The sequence below is a fragment of the Mesoplodon mirus genome (assembly GCF_964341445.2).
Source record: "Mesoplodon mirus genome assembly, chromosome: 3".
Lineage (NCBI taxonomy): Eukaryota > Metazoa > Chordata > Mammalia > Artiodactyla > Ziphiidae > Mesoplodon > Mesoplodon mirus.
The window spans coordinates 84,764,290-84,782,780 of record NC_138978.1 but is presented as its reverse complement, the minus strand read 5'-3'; the positions used below and the strand labels follow the sequence as shown (position 1 = coordinate 84,782,780).

The following is an 18,491-nucleotide window of genomic DNA, read 5'->3' as shown; positions in this document are numbered from 1 at the left end:
CCTATCACCTATTTTACACACACGCACACACACAAAATATTTATATTTGGTAAGAACATTTACGTTCTGTTCTCTTAGCAATTTCATTCACACAATATAGTATTATTAACTAGTCACCATTATACATTGCATTATACATTAGATGCTCAGACCTTATTTATCTTGTAACTGAAAGTTTGTACCTTTTTACCAACCTCTCCATACAACCATTTTTCTACGCTTGGTTTCTATGAGTTTGACTTTTTAAGATTTCACATGTAAATGATACCATGTAATATTTGTCTTTCTCTGTCTGATTTCTTTCACTTAGGATAATGTCCACAAGATCCATCCATGTTGTCACAATGGCAGTTTTTCCTTCCTTCTCATGGTTGAATTATATTCCATGGTATATATATACCACATTTTCTTTATCCATTCATCTTTTGATGGACACAGACTGTTTCCAGATATTGGTCATTGTGAATAATGCTGCAATGAACATGGAAGTGCAGATATCTCTTCAATATCCTATTTTCATTTCCTTTGAATATATACCCAAGAGTTGGATTGCTGGATCATATGGCAGTTCTATTTTTAATTTTTTGAGGAACCTCCATACTGTTTTCCACAGTGGCTGAACCAATTTACATTCCCACCAACAGTGCACAAGGGTTCCTTTTTCTCCACATCCTCGCCAACACTTATCTCTTGTCTTCTTGATGACAGCCATGCTAACATGTGATATCTCACTGTGGATTTGAATTGCATTTCCCTGATGATTAGTGATGTTGAGCACCTTTTCAGGTAATTGTTGGCCATCTGGATATCTTTTTTAGAAAAATGTCTATTCAGTTTCTTTGCCCATTTTAAATCAGATTATTTGTTTTTTGTTGTTCTTGCTATTGAGTTGTGCAAGTTCTTTATATATTTTGCAATATTAACTTCTTATCTGATAGATGACTTGCAAATATCTTCTCCCATTCTGTAGATTGCCTTTTCAATTTCTTGATGGTGTCCTTTGCTGTGCACAAGCTTTTTAGTTAGTAACTACTTCTTTTTTAAATTTAATTTTAATTTTAATTTTTGGCCACACTACGCAGCTTGTGGGATTTTAGTTCCCTGACCAGGGATCGGACCCGGGCCCTTGGCAGTGAGAGCGTGGAGTCCTAACCACTGGTTGTCAGGGAGTTCACAGTAACTGCTTCTTAATAAATGGAACTACGGGGTATTTCTTTTGGCCTAGAGACGCGCTGTAAAAGAATTACTGGAACACTGAGGATGTTGTGAATTGAGAAAGTTTGGGAACCTCTGATAGGTGAAAATGAGAGGCAGGTTTCACTGCTGAAAAGGAAAGAAAGGTCAAAAAGCAAATTTTCTGCAGCTACTAAAACAGAGAAAATTATTCAAAGCATGGAAAATTCAAAAGCCAAGGAAAGGTGAGATTTGTAAAGGTGCACATGTCAGGTGTCACATTAATTGGTCTCCTCCTTTGATTACTTGGTCTTCTATGGGCTTCTGAGGACAACACAGGCTTGGGAAACATCAACTAGGATCCCAGCAGTAAAGAGACTGCACACTCAAAAAGAGTTTAAGTTTTAAAAATTGGCTGTTTATGAAGGTAAGATTCAGGTTAAGGAATCAACAAGGATGGGAAGTATCTGAGGATTAGCTATAGTAGAAATCTATTACCACTCCTAGCTGGAATGAGCAAGAAGAAACAGTTACCAGAATTCAGTGAGAACTGGATCTTGGAAAAGGGACTGTCAAACAGGAACTGCAGCCATAGATGAACACTGCTGTAAAAAAGGGAAGGAGAGGGCTTCCCTGGTGGCGCAGTGGTTGGGAGTCCGCCTGCCGATGCAGGGGACGCGGGTTCGTGCCCCGGTCCGGGAGGATCCCACATGCCGCGGAGCGGCTGGGCCCGTGAGCCATGGCCGCTGAGCCTACGCGTTCGGAGCCTGTGCTCCGCAACGGGGGAGGCCGCGACAGTGAGAGGCCCGCGTACCGCAAAAACAAAACAAAACAAAACAAAACAAAAAAAAGGGAAGGAGAGAAGGAAACAAACACCCTGATTACCCTCTCCTCCTGCCCTTAGATCTTCTAACATTGTCTCCCCTTTCATGTCAGAGCCCACTGATTCAAACCCGCAGCTATCAGCCTCCAGAGACAAAGAGAAGGACAGGGAAGGGAGGCCATCAGAATCTACTATGGGGCAAAGAGAAAACTACCACCTCAGGAAACAGTAATATCTGTTTTCAGTTCAGGAGTTCAATGAGGGTGATTCTCAGCTGGAACTAATGTGACAAAAAGAAGGAAACCTTAGGATCTTTTGGGAAAAGGAGAAACACAGAGAAGAGCGAGACTGAGATAATGGAGAATACAAAGCTATGACCTCTGCTTGAAAAGTCTGCCCCCTATAGATGTGGGAGCAGAAAAGAAAAAGTAAACAATTGTGATACAAACTATTTAGTGCTGTAAGTTATATATCACTGCACCCTATATCAATTCACATCCTAGAAAAAGTTTCAAAGAATCACTATTATTCCAAACCTATTATGAACTTTTCTGCCTCAGTATATACACATACAGTTCCTATTTCTAATCATGTATCTTATTTCCCAACCAAGACCTACACACCTATAAAGACAAGGTTGAAGGATGCTGTGGGGGCATCAGTAAGGAAATGGTAAAGGGTAACAATAGTTTTAGGGTAAACAGAGAAGAAAATGAAATTTTCTGATGGCCCCTTCCTAAACTACTTCCTGAAGAATCAAGGAAATAGAAATGTTTGACCAAACATCTAGCTGTGTGGTAACAAAGAAGTAAAAGAGCCAGAGGAGTAACAATAATAACATAAGCTATCATTTACAGCAAAACCATTATGTACAAGGGGTTAAACTAAGTGCTTTATGCAGATTTTGTAACATTTTAGGATACTAAATTTAAGATTTCAGAACAATTCATTGCTAAAATGACAAGGAGCAAAGGTATACTGGGGTTGATGCATTCAAAGAAGTTTGAAATAATATGTTAAATGGGTTGTTGTTTAGATCGTTAGATGTTTAAAATCCCCCATAATGATGATGGGATGCTGGAGTGAAGAACCAAAGTCCTTAAGGATACTGGCAAGTGCCTGGTGGTCAAGAGATGATAGAGGGGTGGGGGGAAAAGACAATTATATATATAGCTCATTGGCTCAGAGAACTCATATAGCCTCAGAGAATACGATGTGTCATTTGATAGTAATAGAATGGGAAGCAGCAAAAGAGGTAAAAAAGGTAAGTATTATTATAGCTCCATTATAAGTTAAAAAACAGCATCTCAAGAATAAAATACCTAGGAATAAACTTACCTAGGGAGGTAAAAGACCTGTACTCAGAAAACTATAAGATACTGATGAAAGAAATCAAAGATGACACAAACAGATGGAGAAATATACCATGTTCTTGGATTGGAAGAATCAACATTGTGAAAACGACTATACTACCCAAAGCAATCTACAGATTCAGTGCAATCCATATCAAATTACCAACGGCATTTTTCACAGAATTAGAACAAAAAACTTTACAATTTGTATGGAAGCACAAAAGACCCCGAATAGCCAAAGCAATCTTGAGAAAGAAAAACAGAGCTGGAAGAATCAGGCTCCCTGACTTCAGACTATACTACAAAGCTACAGTAATCAGGACACTATGGTCCTGGCACAAAAACAGAAATACAGCTCAATAGAACAGGACAGAAAGTCCAGAGATAAACCCACGCACCTATGGTCACCTAATCTATGACAAAGAAGGCAAGAATATATAATGGAGGAAAGACTGTTTCTTCAATAAGTGGTGCTGGGAAAACTGGACAGCTACATGTCAAAGAATGAAATTAGACTACCTACACTATACACAAAAATAAACTCAAAATGGATTAAAGACCATTCTGAATGTAAAGTCAGATACTATAAAACTCTTAGAGGAAAACATAGGCAGAACACTCTTTTATTGCAGCAAGATTTTTTTCTATTCACCTCCTAGAGTAATGAAAATAAAAACAAAAATAGACAAATGGGACCTAATTAAACTTGAAAGTGTTTGTACAGCAAAGGAAACCATAAACACAACTAAAAGACAACCCTCAGAATGTGAGAAAATATTTGAACAACAAAGCAACCGACAAAGAATTAATCTCCAAAATATACAAATGGCTCATGCAGCTCAATATCAAAAAAAGAAACAACCCAATCAAAAAATGGGTGGAAGACCTAAACAGACATTTCTCCAAAGAAGACATACAGATGGCTAAAAAGCACATGGAAAGATGCTCAACATCACTAATTATTAGAGAAATGCAAATCAAAACTGCAATGAGGTACCCCTCACACTGGTCAGAATGGCCATCATCAAAAAATCTAAAACAATAAATGCTGGAGAGGGTGTGTAGAAAAGGGAACCCTCCTACACTGTTGGTGGGAATGTAAACTGGTACAGCCACTATGGAGAACAGTATGAAGGTTCCTTAAAAAACTAAAATTATAGCTACCGTATGATCCAACAATCCCACTCCTGGGCATATATCCGGAGAAAACCATGATTCGAAAATATACATGCACCCCAGTGCTCATTGCAGCACTATTTACAATAGCCAGGACATGGAAGGAACCTAAATGTCCATCATGGAGGAATGGATAAAGAAGATGTGGTACATATATACAGTGGAATATTACTCAGCCATAAAAAAGTATGAAATAATTCCATTTGCAGCAACATGGACTGGACCTAGAGACTGTCATACTGAGTGAAGTAGGTCAGACAAAGACAAATATCATATGATACCGCTTATATGTGGAATCTAAAAAAAGGGTACAAATGAACTTATCTACAAAATAGAAATAGAGTTACAGATGTAGAAAACAAACTTATTTGTTTACCAGGGGGTTACCATGGGGTAAGGAAGGGGGTGGGATAAATTGGGAGATGGGGATTGACATATATGCAATACTATATATAAAACAGATGATCAATAAGGACAGTACAGCACAGGGAACTCTACTCAATAGTCTGTAATGGCCTATATGGGAAAAGAATCTAAAAAAGAGTGGATATATGTATAACTGATTCAGTTTGCTGTACACCTGAAACTAACACACACTGTAAATCAACTATACTCTAATAAATATTAAAGCAAACAAACAAACAAAAAAATAGCATCTCAGATTAAACAATATGCCGAATGTGGGAAATGCCTGCCAGTCCAGTTGTTAGGACTTGGCATTTTCACTGCAGTGGCCTGGGTTCAATCCCTGGTTAGAGAACTAAGATCCTGCAAGCCGCGTGGTACAGCCAAAAACAACAGTAATATGCTGAATGTTAGCTCACACATGGAAGAAATTAAAACTTCTTTGTATTTCTATTCTATGGCTTTTTCTATATTAAGATGTTTCACACCCCATTTAGATGTTTGCATGCATTTTTATCCTTTTATAGGGAGGAAAGCATCTTGCTCATTATCATGGTTTCTATGAGGAATAATTTTCATTCTTCTCCTAAATATCTGGATCTCTACCTTAACCCTCTTATTCGTCTCCTGGAGTGAGTTATCTGATAAAAGACTGGGAGAGAAACTGGACATGAATAATCCAGTCCATTTCTTCCTTTTTTCCTTGCAAGCCGGGCTGTTAAATGGAAGTATACAATTTGTTTTTCTCTGCTATGCCTTAAGTTTTATATGGGCTGGAGCCCACAATGATCTAAGGGACTGAGTATAGCCCCATTATTGTTGCACACCCAACCACACTTTCAAATATCAGCTCATAATGACATTTTACTTTTCATTAGTCACACCTTTTTTTTCTTTAAACTAGTTCAAAACTTCGGTAAGGAAGAGCCCCACATACAAAACTTCCAATCTTTTTCTTAATGGCTCATTTTAAGACAGCCAAGGATGGCCACACATTTCACCAAATCTGCAATATGATAAACAGAGAATATGAAATGGATCTCAGGAGAAATAAAGACAATTAATTCAGGGAGAAGAAAACGTAAAACTGATATCCTCTAAAATGTAAGAGAGGATATTACCCCCATGAGAGGAAAACAAGATATTTAAAAGAATAAACTTTTAGAAATTAAAAATATAATATCAGATATAAGTTTGTCAATCAAGTCTTGGCAAACGTATCAAACTTTCCCAGAAAGCAGAACAAAAAGACACACTGACAGACAATAGATAAAAGATAAGAAAATCAGAGGATCAGTCTAAAATGTTCAACTAGCAAGAGAGACAGTGAAAATGAAGAGGAAATTATCAAATAAATGCAATTTCTCAAATCTGAAGAATGAGCTTTCAAAACTGAAGGTGCCACACAGTACCTATCACAAAGAGTGAAAACCACCTACACCTAAGGTACACCATTAAGAAATCACAGAACCCCAGGGAAAAAAAGATAAAAATCTTAAAATCTTTAAAAAAGAAAAAGCAAATCAAAATCAAAGATTAGAAATCAAAGACACATAAGCAATCTCAACTACAATACTAGAACTACAATTCCTTAAAATTCTTAATGAAAGTAATCCCCAACCTAGAATTCTAGACTCCAAGCATGACAGCAGAATAAAGATATTTCAGATATGCAAGATCTCTAAAACTTTCATTCACTCTTTTCTCAGCATGTAAATGTGGGATATGATCCACCAAAATGAGGAAGTAAAACAAGAAATCTGAAAGAGAAATTCAAGACTCAGGTGATCCAATAGGATTATGGTGAAAGATAAAAGCTATATAGCAGTCATTTAAATTGGAGCAGAAAGATGTAAGGCTCCAGAAAGGACGTTGCTGGGGAGTAGAGTGGGTCCAAGGATGACTGACAGCTTGCTGATACAACTGCCTACATATAGAGTTATTCTAGAGTCCTTCTGGAGATTCTGGTGATAAAGGATAGGTGTATAGAAAACTAAGCAAAGCAAAACAAAATAAACAATTAAAAAAAGGGCAATTATTTGCCCAAAGGGGGTCTTGGTACTAAAAAGAGAATGTAATCATGGTTAGGAACATGGTTCATCTGTAACAACAATATTTACAAAGCATAATAATATAAACATTAAGTTACTGATTTAACCTAATTATTTGGAAGAATGAGGATAGGAGTGTGGATGGTTTAAGAGTAGTATGTATAGGCAATTTCCGAAAATGTGAAACCAATAAATAATAAGAATCCCTTGAGTTCTTGGATACCTTAGCTTCTCACTCCTACCAATATCTACAATCTTTCCACAATCTCAGCTGTTTGAATCCTTCTCTCTGACCATCACCTCCTAACATTCTACTAGCTCACTCTTTCTAGTCCCTCAACATTCACTGGTCTTTCAATGCCACTATTACTTCTAATCTATTAACCCTATTTCATTTTTACTGGCTCTCACTTCCTGGATGTTCTCTTCTTCCTTTTCCATTGATCAGTGAACATTCTCTAGTACTCTGCTCTTAACAGATCTGGCTCCTGCTAAAATTTTTCTAAGTTTCAGTTCATCCTGTTTCTAATATTGATAAAGATGGTTCTCTATTACATTAGCAAACTTAATCAAAAGGAAATGTGAATGGGAAAAGGTTAGATATAAAGAGTCTTGCTTTTTATTTCAATCTCTCATGGGAGGATTAAACTTTTACAGCAGGAGGGCTGAGGGAATTCAGAAAAAATGTGAAATTACATAGCTACTGTGTTTATAATAAACATAAAGAAAGACCAAATTTTATAAGAAAATATAAAAAGAGTAACCTGATAACAGAAAGAACACAGAACTGACAGGACACTTTAGAATCCTAGATTATAGCTTAGGCTAGTTATTTAACCCCTAGGCCATAATAATATCCTTATTAATCTGTAAAATGATGGGGCTGGATTACACCAGCAATTTTCAAACCTTTTTTTTTTTTAAAGCGGCAAATTCCAAATGACATCTTACCCAGAATCTCAAAACAAAAAGAAAAAAAAAAGGGTCTGTGTTGCCATCTGAAATAATTCTGCAGAGCCCTGAGCTCCCAGGAACATAACTGAATTTTTCTAGATCATCCTAGATCTAGATAATTTCTATAGTATCTCAAAACTCAAAAAAGACCTATCTGGGTGTTCCCTGGTGGCCCAGTGATTAGGATTCTGGGCTTTCACTGCCATGGCCCGGGTTCAGCCCCTCATTGGGGAACTGACACCCCATAAGCCACGTGGCAAGACCAAAATAAAAAATAAATAAATAAAAAGACCTATGAATTTTTGTATTTTGGAAAGGATAGAAACAGTATAGACAACTTAGTTCCAGAATGTCATAGGAAAGAAACTTGACATTTGAGGCAAAATGCTGAGCATGAACATGTCAGTTTAAAATAATATTTTCTATAAATGTTTCTATAAACATTTTCTATAAATATTCTATAAATATAAGGAATAAAGTAAAAGACTAAAAAAGCACATGAAAAGTAAAATGTACTGTGTAAACAGAAGGATTTATCACAGTAAGGAATGTGGCCTCCAAAGAGGAGCTTATAATCCAATTAGGGATACATAACATGCATATCAGGAACCCAGAAGGTCTAACTGGCCTCAGGGAGAATAGCTTTACTTAGCTATGCAGTGTCTTCAACGTTTTTAAGGGAGGATTACTCCAAAGTGGGAAGGAAGTCTGACGCCATAAAGAAGAAAAACAATTTTAGGTGAGGATTAAAAGTGCAAGTAAAAACAACCAATCAACAGTTATCAGTCTTTCTAGTTTTCTAAGCTTGTAGCTTGGGTAATATTAAATTATTCTCTCTTTACCAGGCTTTCATCGTCTTCTGCTGTTTCCTCCTTTTTGCCACTAACTTTCTATCTCATACAAGTCACCACAGAGGAAACAGCATTTTGAAGGACACTCGAGGTCTAGTACCAGCTCTGGAATTTATCAATATGTAATCACTCTGTTTCTCAGTTTCCTTAATTATAAAATGATGGCAAGACACTTACCTACTTTTAAGTTCTATTTTAAATACAAAACTCTAACACAATAACCTGGCTACAAGAGAAATCTTCTAACCAGCCATTTTTCCTTTAACAATAAATGTCTTAAATTTCATTTTGATCATAACACTCATTAAAATCCTATAATTACTTTAAATAGGCTCTGAAATGAAAGAAAATGACATTCAACCAGTTAATTTCCCATTACTTAACATGCTCTTCCATTATACTCAAATTCATGGCCACACGTCACAGCCTAGGGCTAAAGAAAGAACTAAAGTCACTGAGTAGCTAAATGTGCCAGGCAACACAAAGCATTTCTTCTTAACAGTCCTGTAAGGATTATATTTTATCCCCATTTTAGAGATGGTGAAATAAATGCCCAGTAGTAAGGTTATGTATCTTGTCTACCATCAAATATCTAATAAGTAAATGAATCCAGTTTGTCTGGCTTCAAGACTAATGTTATAGCAAAACTATTAATTTAAGAATGAATGGAAACTGAAACATTTTAGAGTCATAAATATTTACATGTACTCACAGTTTAGAAGGAAGATGCAAATATAACAAGACATGTATATAACGATATCCATATACACTAACAACCTCAACTGCATTTCCCTCTCTGGTGGGCTTGACTGAATTATATTGGTCTAACTATTTATATAAACAGCTAATTTACAGCATGTAACAATGCTAGTTCTAGCAAATATCAGAGCTGAAAAAAAATCAGAGTTGAAAAAGAGAAAATATCAGACTTGAAAAAAATCTTGGAAGTGTAATCTTTTTCTGATACAACAATTCCCTTAAATCTCTCTTATATGAGTTGCTCATTCAACTTTATTGAGAGAGCCTTAAGAAACTAAAAATAGAGCTACCATATGATCCTGCAATCCCACTCCTGGGCATTACCCGGAGAAAACCATGGTCCGAAAGGATACATGCACCCCAATGTCCACTGCAGCGCTGTTTACAATAGCTAAGACATGGAAACAACCTAAATGTCCATCAACAGAGGAATGGATAAAGAAGATGTGGTACATATATACAATGGAATATTACTCAGCCATTAAAAAGAATGAAATAATGCCATTTGCAGCAACATGGATGGACCTAGAGACTGTCATACTGAGTGAAGTAAGTCAGACAGAGAAAGAGAAATATTGTATGACATTGCTTATATGTGGAATCTAAAAAAAAAAAAAAAAAAAAGATACAAATGAACTTATGTACAAACAGAAACAGACTCACAGACTTAGAGAACTAATTTATGGTTACCAGGGGGGCAGGGTGGGAGGGAGGAATAGTTAGGGAGTTTGGGACTGACATGTACACTCTGCTATATTTAGAATGGATAACCATCAAGGACCTACTGTATAGCACAGGGAACTCTGTTCAATATTCTGTAACAACCTAATTGGGAAAAGAATTTGAAAAAGAATACATACATGTATATGTATAACTGAATCACTTTGTTGTACACTTGAAACTAACACAACTTTGTTAATCAACTATACCCCAATATAAAATAAAAAGTTAAAAAAAAAACTTTACTGAGAGAGAACTTACTACAGCAGCTCAGTTCATTTTTTAACAGTACTATTCTTTGTACTGAAATGAAATCTGCCATCATTGACTTCTGCTTTGTCTTCCACACCCACAAAGTACACAGTCAATCCAAGGATGGAAGGAACATGTACTACAGCTTACCACTTGCCCCTTTTCCTTGCATCTGGCAAACACTGCTACTTGATCAGCATAAACAAGGACCCATCCAGTAAGCCTTGACAGTGAGCTCCAAAAAGTTACTACTGATCCATCAGAGTCAATACACACAAATGGAAATCTCATTGCCATCACTAGTTTAATTCTTGTTTTACGTGTTCCTCCTTTTAACTTTAAAGAGTTACCAAATCTTTGTTAAATCTCTTCTTTAATAGATTTTAAATCCCACTTTCCTTCAACTGTTCCATATGTAACAGGATTTTCATCACCTCACCATTCCAGCAACTCTTCACTGGATAAGCTTTTATAAGGTTAAGATCCGATCTAGGGTATGATCTGATCCAACCCAGAGTTTTCTATTTCTCTTTGGCAAACCTTCCTTCTCCTCCTATACTTGGAATACTACTTAAGATTTGATTGTTAGACCTTTTTTTTCTTTCTTTATAAACTCTTTCCCATTATGGGTTGCTAACTCTTTTATTAGCTTCTATATTTATATTATTTCTATTTGATCATCTAAATCAGATGATGAAAAATCCCCTATTAAAAGCCCTTCAACTATCTTCTAACTTATTGACTATAAAGACCCTAGTAATCTGACACCCACCTACATCTGCTATTTTACTTCTTCACACTGATCTCTGTTCATGATTTTTATTCTTACAACACATCAAGTTTTCTCCTACCCCAAGGCATTGTATGTTTTTTCTCCTTTGCTGGGAACACTCTACCTGGATCTTTGTAAGTCTGGCAACTTTCCCCCCATTGGATTTCAAGTCAAACGTAGCCTCCTCAAAGAGACTTTCCCTAATTATGTCCTCTACCTAAAATAGCCCCCACCCCCTTCTTTACGATACCTTATTTACTTCCTTCATTGCCCTTGAAGATTAAAACAAAAAAACTTGTTAACTATTTGTCTTCCCTCATTAGAATATAAGGTCCATAAATATAGGGACTTTGACTATTTTGGTCAATCATAACCAGCATCTAGAATGGTGCTTGACACAGAACAGAAAATCACTGAATATTAAGCCTAAGAGTTCCATTACAGCAATTCCTACATATATCTCTTTCTTTCTATTCCTACTGCCACATTTTACTTCAAGTTCTCTTCACCTTACAGTTGTAGCACTGGAGTAACCTCCTGCCAATTTATATGCTGTTAGTCTCTATTCTCTCAAATTCATTCTTCATACATACCCCAATATCAATTTTTCCATTATATCTCTCTCATCCCCACTACCAACAAGTATAAACACCTTAGCCTAGTATTCAATGTCCTCAATATCTTTTTAACTGCAACCATACACAGTTTCAGACGTAATGGTAAAAAGTGCAAATAATCAGACATATACTGAGAAGCCACTGAGGTATAAGTTCCTTGAGGAAATCTTGAGAGATCTTGTTTATATTGTTTGTTGCTAATCTATCACCTGGAAGTGCCTGGAATACAGTATGCATCAATGAATAAATGAACAAATAATTTCATAATAATTTTTAATGAATGATCCTAAACTAGAGAATGAATGCCTAGATGAAAGTATTATTCTTTGAAGATCAGTCTGGTTCTTAGACACATGGAGATTAGTTAGTAAATTACTTTAGTAAAAATAGCCAACATTAACTGAGTTCTTACCACTAGCCTAAGATTTTTACACGGATTTAATCCTCACACATTTCAGTGAGGTAGATAGTTTTAAATATAAGGAAACTGGTATACATAAAAAGTTAAGCATTTTGTTCAAGTACATTTAATGTTTAAGTGTCAGACACAGTATCTGAACCAAGAAAAGCAATGATGAGAGCCTGATTAAGATATTGGCTGTGAGACAGAAAAAAATAAACTAGAAAAAATATTTTAAAAGTAGAGGCCAGAGCAGTAATTGCCACCTCACATCATCATTAAGCACTGTAAATGTGCTCTCACTAATATATGTAATTTTTATTTTATCTTATTTTTTATATTTGAATTTTATTTTATTTTAGTATTTTATACAGCAGGTTCTTATTAGTCATCCATTTTATACATATTAGTGTATACATGTCAATCCCAATCTCCCAATTCATCCCACACCCACACCCACCCCATATATGTAATTTTTAAAATGACATATGTACCATCAATCTGAATACTAAATGATAAAAAGCTTAATATCTTTCTTATTTTTTAGATAAAATTATGATTAAGCTTTAATATTTTCTTCCCACACCCCAACAGATAGATCAGAATCTAAATAATAAAGTTATCATCATGGATTTAAATCTACTGTGGACCAAGTTAACTTCTGCTGGGTTCTACAGCTACAGATTGCATTCTAGCCACTCACATTATTCATGAAAGCCACTGAGATACATGGAGGAATGGTTGTCTGAGCACAATAGCTCACTTCAAATCCAGCTTTGATAATATAACCAACAAGTGGTGAGTCAGAAGAATCACCTTAGTGGTCAGAGAGCACACTATTAAAATAAAAAAAATTTCAATATTAGATGTCACCTGATTGCTGATCTTTCAGGGTAGTACAAAGTATATATTTTCAAATCACTGCACAAATGAAAACTCCTGCAACAATCTGATAAGGTAGATTTATGTATACCTCATCAGATGAGAATGTCAAAAATACCTAGGTTCTTCTTATATGCTGTTAAGAATAAAACTTACCAAAGTCTTCTAAAACATAAAATTTATATTAAAAATGAATTATAAATATAATGAAAATTCAAGTAAAAGGATTCTCATCTTACCCTGTCTAGTTCCAGTGTAAACTTCTGGTCCCACGACTGATTGGAAATGGGTTTCCAGCTAGTTTGGCCAACCACAGTATTATCTAGCTTCAAAACTGCACAGACATCACCTGTAATTACAATTTAAAACTTGCTTAAATATTTTAAAACCTTTAAAATAGAAATGCCACTGTTTAATATCAACAAAAGTCTTATGATCCTTTGAAAATAAGTTTTTCTTACTCACTACTGAAGCTTTTGAATCTTAAATGGCTAGTTTTATATATACACTCCCACTAGACCCTCCCAAGTTATCCTTTGTGTTTCACAAAAACACAAATAGTAATGGCTATTTCATTTATATTACAATGTAACTGAAAGGACTAACAGGTGACCAGTAATTGTTTGTCACTGTGTGTGTATATTTATATATCAGTATCAGTCATCCAGTTTTTCTCCCTCTACATTTGCTATTTATTAATGTTGTTACCTTAAACAATTTTTATTTTCACATTTTTCCTAAAGTCTCTCTCTATATACAGGAAAGCACAGACATACTGTACTAGGTTGAACTGTCACATGCCTTTCCCACCAGTTGTATAATTATATCATAGTTTATGTTTACTTTAGAGTGTCTCCAAAGTACTTCATAAACCTCTCCCATTTTACTTTACCACCTTTACCCACTGCCCCATTTCAGTTTACTTCTGGGACACAGTCCTAGTTAAACATGTTTAGTTCAGTGGTTAGTTATCAAAATTTCAACGTTAGTTTAGAGGTGTCATTATACCATTAAAAGAATCAAGATGTGACACAAAGAGTTTGACATAAAGAGTGATGTTTAATATTCCATTATTCCAAAAGAATTAATGTTATATGTCATTCAGTTTTCTAACATATTTTCAGCAGGGTAAATTTTGTAGCCTTTTAAATCTTCCAGTCATTATAGCTTTTGATATTTTAAATTTAAATTATGGAAATCATAATTTTAAAGTTTGTTGTCCAACTCTGACTCGTCTCACTCTTCTCTGTCCCCACTGCTCAGCCCTTTGTATAGGCCCTTTAATTTGTTATATGATTGTTAAAAAAATCTGATTACTGAACTGGATAAGTCATCGGTTTTTAGGAGATTTCGACTACTTCCACTTTTACTTTTACTCGTTCTGCTCATGAAAGATGATCTGGTTTCACTTGGACTCCAACCAGGTAGTGCAACTGATGCTGCTTTTGACCGTCCGGGGACATTCTCTAGGATATCTTGACAGCCCATTAGACGAACTTCCAAAGTACCTGTAGCATGAACAAATATCAAATAAGAAAACATCAATACTGAACATATAAAATTATGCCGTTGTTACCTATTCAGAAATGGGGGGGGGAAATATCTGCTAAAATAACAAAATCTCTTCTTCCAGAGCATCTTCGAGGTAACTATCATCTTTACTGCTTTAATAAAAACTCTTAGTTAATTAAAACAACTATAAAAAAATGTATAGAAAGAACAGCACCAGCCAAAAGCTATCTGTCGGGCATAGAACAAAACTAGTTACTTAAACTCCTTGTGTATCTGAATACTCATTTCTATAATTCCACGGAAAAATTACAGAATTATGTGGATAAAACATGTGGGAGGGGAAACATAAAACTAAATAATATGCCTACTAAAATAAACATAAAGAAATTAGAAACAAGGAAATCTGACAATGTAAATAACAGTTGTGTTTAATAGTTATATAGTTAACACAGAAAAGGACTATAGGGGTTTTTTTTGGGCATAAGTAGATGGAGTTCTGCTCTATTTGAGATGTAAAATAACATTACCTTCTCACTTTAATAGTTTAGTTAGTCAAGTAATTATGGGCTATAATTATCTAAGCATAAAGTAATTATAATTTCCTTAGGCAAATACATACTAAAAGTGTTCAAATGAAAATGAGGAACTGTGAGCCTAGCCATCTGGAGATATGGCTTTGTTATCATCTGGGCTAGACTTAGTGTACTAAAATTTAAAATGGTGCTTCAGTATTAAAATTTTAGATACTGCCCATAGTATAGCACTTTAGGAAGAGTATTTCCTGGTAAAAGCTGTCCCATTAAACTTAAATAATTAAAACTTAATTTTTTAATTATTTAAAAGTAACCAAAGGACTCTTTCAACAAAATAAAAAAGTCTGTATTTAATCTCAACTCAACGAAAAAAAAAATCAGACAAAAAATATGAAAAAAACAGTGTTAAAGAAAAGGGACATCAGGCAATGAAGAACAGTGATCCCTGAGAGAAGAGTCCTAAGATTGCTTACTGCCTTGAGAACATCTAGGACACAGCACAGGGAGGGAGAACTCAGATGGAGCCAAGTGGACTACCTGAGTTAAGGAGACAGAACTGAGAGTATTGAGGCTGAACTGACTGAGGTGGCTAGATTTCACAGGCAGAGTAAAGGAAAAAATACAGCTGTCCAGAGACAGAATCCCTGAGATGTGCAGAAGGTTCTCCAGACCAAGTATTCAGTCTCGCCCCAGGAGTAGAGAATAATTACCCTTAGACTAAATGATGCTCTAGTCCCACATAACAAATCTTAAAAGCATTAGCCAAAAGATCAAACTGTTTCCAAGTAACCTAACTATGACCCAGAACAAAGCTCAAAAATATTTGTAATATTTGTAGGAATACAAAAATACCCAGCACCTAACAAGCTAAAATTCCAAATCCCTGGCATTTAATCAGAGATTATCAGGTATATTTGTTTTCTATTGCTGCATTACCAATTATCACAAATGTAGTGGCTTAAAACAACACCCATTTATTTATTTTTTTTTTTTTCTTTTTGCGGTATGCGGGCCTCTCACTGTTGTGGCCTCTCCCGCTGCGGAGCACAGGCTCCGGACGCGCAGGCCCAGCGGCCATGGCTCACGGGCCCAGCCGCTCCGCGGCATATGGGATCCTCCCAGACCGGGGCACGAACCCGTATCCCCTGCATCGGCAGGCGGACTCTCAACCACTGCGCCACCAGGGAGGCCCCAACACCCATTTATTATCTAACAGTTTTGTAGGCCAGAGTTTGAGTGGGCTGGTCTGCACTCTCTGTCAAAGATCTCATAAGGCTGAAATCATTGTGTCTGCCAGGCTAGGCTCTTATCTGGAAGTTCTAAAGAAGAACCTGCTTCTAAGCTCATTCAGGGTATTGGCAGAATCTAGTTTCCTGCAGCTGTAAGAATAGGGATCCTATTTCCTTGCTGGCTGATAGCCAGGGGCTGTTTTCAAGTTCTAGAGCTGACCTGCATCCCTCATCATGTGACCCCCCCATCTCTATGCCAGCAATGGCACATAAAATCCTTTTTATGATTCATATTTCACTTCCCCTTCTGCCACTGGCCAGAGAAAATTTTCTACTTTTAAGGGGCTCATGTGATTTTATTAAGCCAACCCAGATAACTGTTCTTTACGATAACTCAAAGTCAACTGATTAGTAACCTTAATTACATATGCAAAAATCTCCTTTGCCATATAACGTAATATTATCACAGAAGTGATACCCCATCCTATTCATGGGGGAGGGATTCTGGGAGTCATTCTTAATATTCTGCCTATCGCACCAGGGAAGCAAAGAAACAGAAAAATGGGACCCATTAAAAAAATAAAATCAAATGAAAACCAATACAAAACTGATATAAATGTTAGGATTAGCACACATTCACACAGTTATTATAAATATATTCCATCTGTTCAAAAAGTTGAATAGGGACACTGAAGAAATCAGAAAAACACAAAACAAATTTCTAGAGATGAAAATAACACTGAGATTTTTTTAAAAACCCAAAAAACTGGATGGGATTGGTGGCACATTACACATTGCAAAAGTAGAGGCTAGTGAACTTGAAGCTAGAGCAATAGAAATGATCAAAAAGAGAAGACAAAAAGCAAAGACTTGGAGGGCAAAAACAACAACAAAAAACCAGCACATATGTGAGCTGTGAGTTTAACTTCTAGTGGCCTAATACATGTGTACTTGAAGTCCCTGATGAAAAGCAAAGAGGATAGGGAACAGAAAATATATTTGAAAAAATAATGACTGAAAAATTGCCTAATGTAGTAAAAACATTAACCCAAGAAGTATCCAAGAAGTTCAATGAACACCGAGCAAAAGAAAAATAAGTAAATTACACCAAAGCATAACATAATCAAATTTCTCAAAACAAACAATAAGAGAAAGTATTAAAAGCAGCCAGAGGGCTTCCCTGGTGGCGCAGTGGTTGAGAGTCCACCTGCTGATGCAGGGGACACGGGTTCGTGCCCCGGTCCAGGAAGATCCCACGTGCCGCGGAGCGGCTGGGCCCGTGAGCCATGGCCACTGAGCCTGCGCGTCCGGAGCCTGTGCTCCGCAACGGGGGAGGCCGCAGCAGTGAGAGGCCCACATAACGCAAAATAAATAAATAAATAAATAAATAAAACAGTAAGAAAATGGATAATAAGTCAAAGACATTAAATAGGGACTCTGCACTAACCAGATTAATTGTGATAGAAGATTCATGGTAGGAGTTATAGAAGATGTGGCTGGAAAGATAAATGCTTTATTTACTTATTTTTTTAATTGGAGTACAGTTGATTTAAAATGTTGTTAATTTCAGGTGTACAACAAAATGAATCAGTTATACATATACATACATCCACTCTTTTTCGATTCTTTTCCCATATAGGTAGGCCATTATAGAGTACCGAGTAGAGTTCCCTGTGCTATACAGTAGGTCCTTATTAGTTATCTATTTTATATATAGTAGTGTGTATATGTCAGTCCCAATCTGCCAATTTATCCCTACTCCCCCTTTCCCCCAGTAACCATAAGTTTGTTTTCTACATCTGTAACTCTATTTCTGTTTGGTAGATAAGTTCATTTGTACCCTTTGTTTAGATTCCTCATATAAGCAATATCATGATATTTGTCTTTCTCTGTCTGATTTACTTCACTCAATATGACAATCTCTAGGTCCATTCATGTCACTGCAAATGGCATTACTTCGTTCTTTTTTATGGCTGAGTAATATTCCACTGTACATATGTACCACATCTTCTTTAACCATTCCTCTGTTG

The 18,491-nt window shown here is 36.1% G+C and overlaps 1 protein-coding gene across 5 annotated transcripts in view; it reads right to left on the bottom strand.

Moving 5' to 3' along the window:
* The window catches only part of PKN2 (protein kinase N2), a 161,179-nt gene that overhangs the window by 62,168 nt on the left and 80,520 nt on the right, over positions 1-18,491 (bottom strand). For all 5 annotated transcript variants that reach the window (XM_082614062.1, XM_082614061.1, XM_082614060.1 and 2 more), the window contains 2 exons: positions 14,510-14,695; positions 13,427-13,536 (listed from right to left, as the gene is read on the bottom strand). In XM_082614062.1, coding sequence (XP_082470188.1) covers positions 13,427-13,536; positions 14,510-14,695 — 296 coding nt within the window. The remainder of the gene's footprint in view (positions 1-13,426; positions 13,537-14,509; positions 14,696-18,491) is intronic.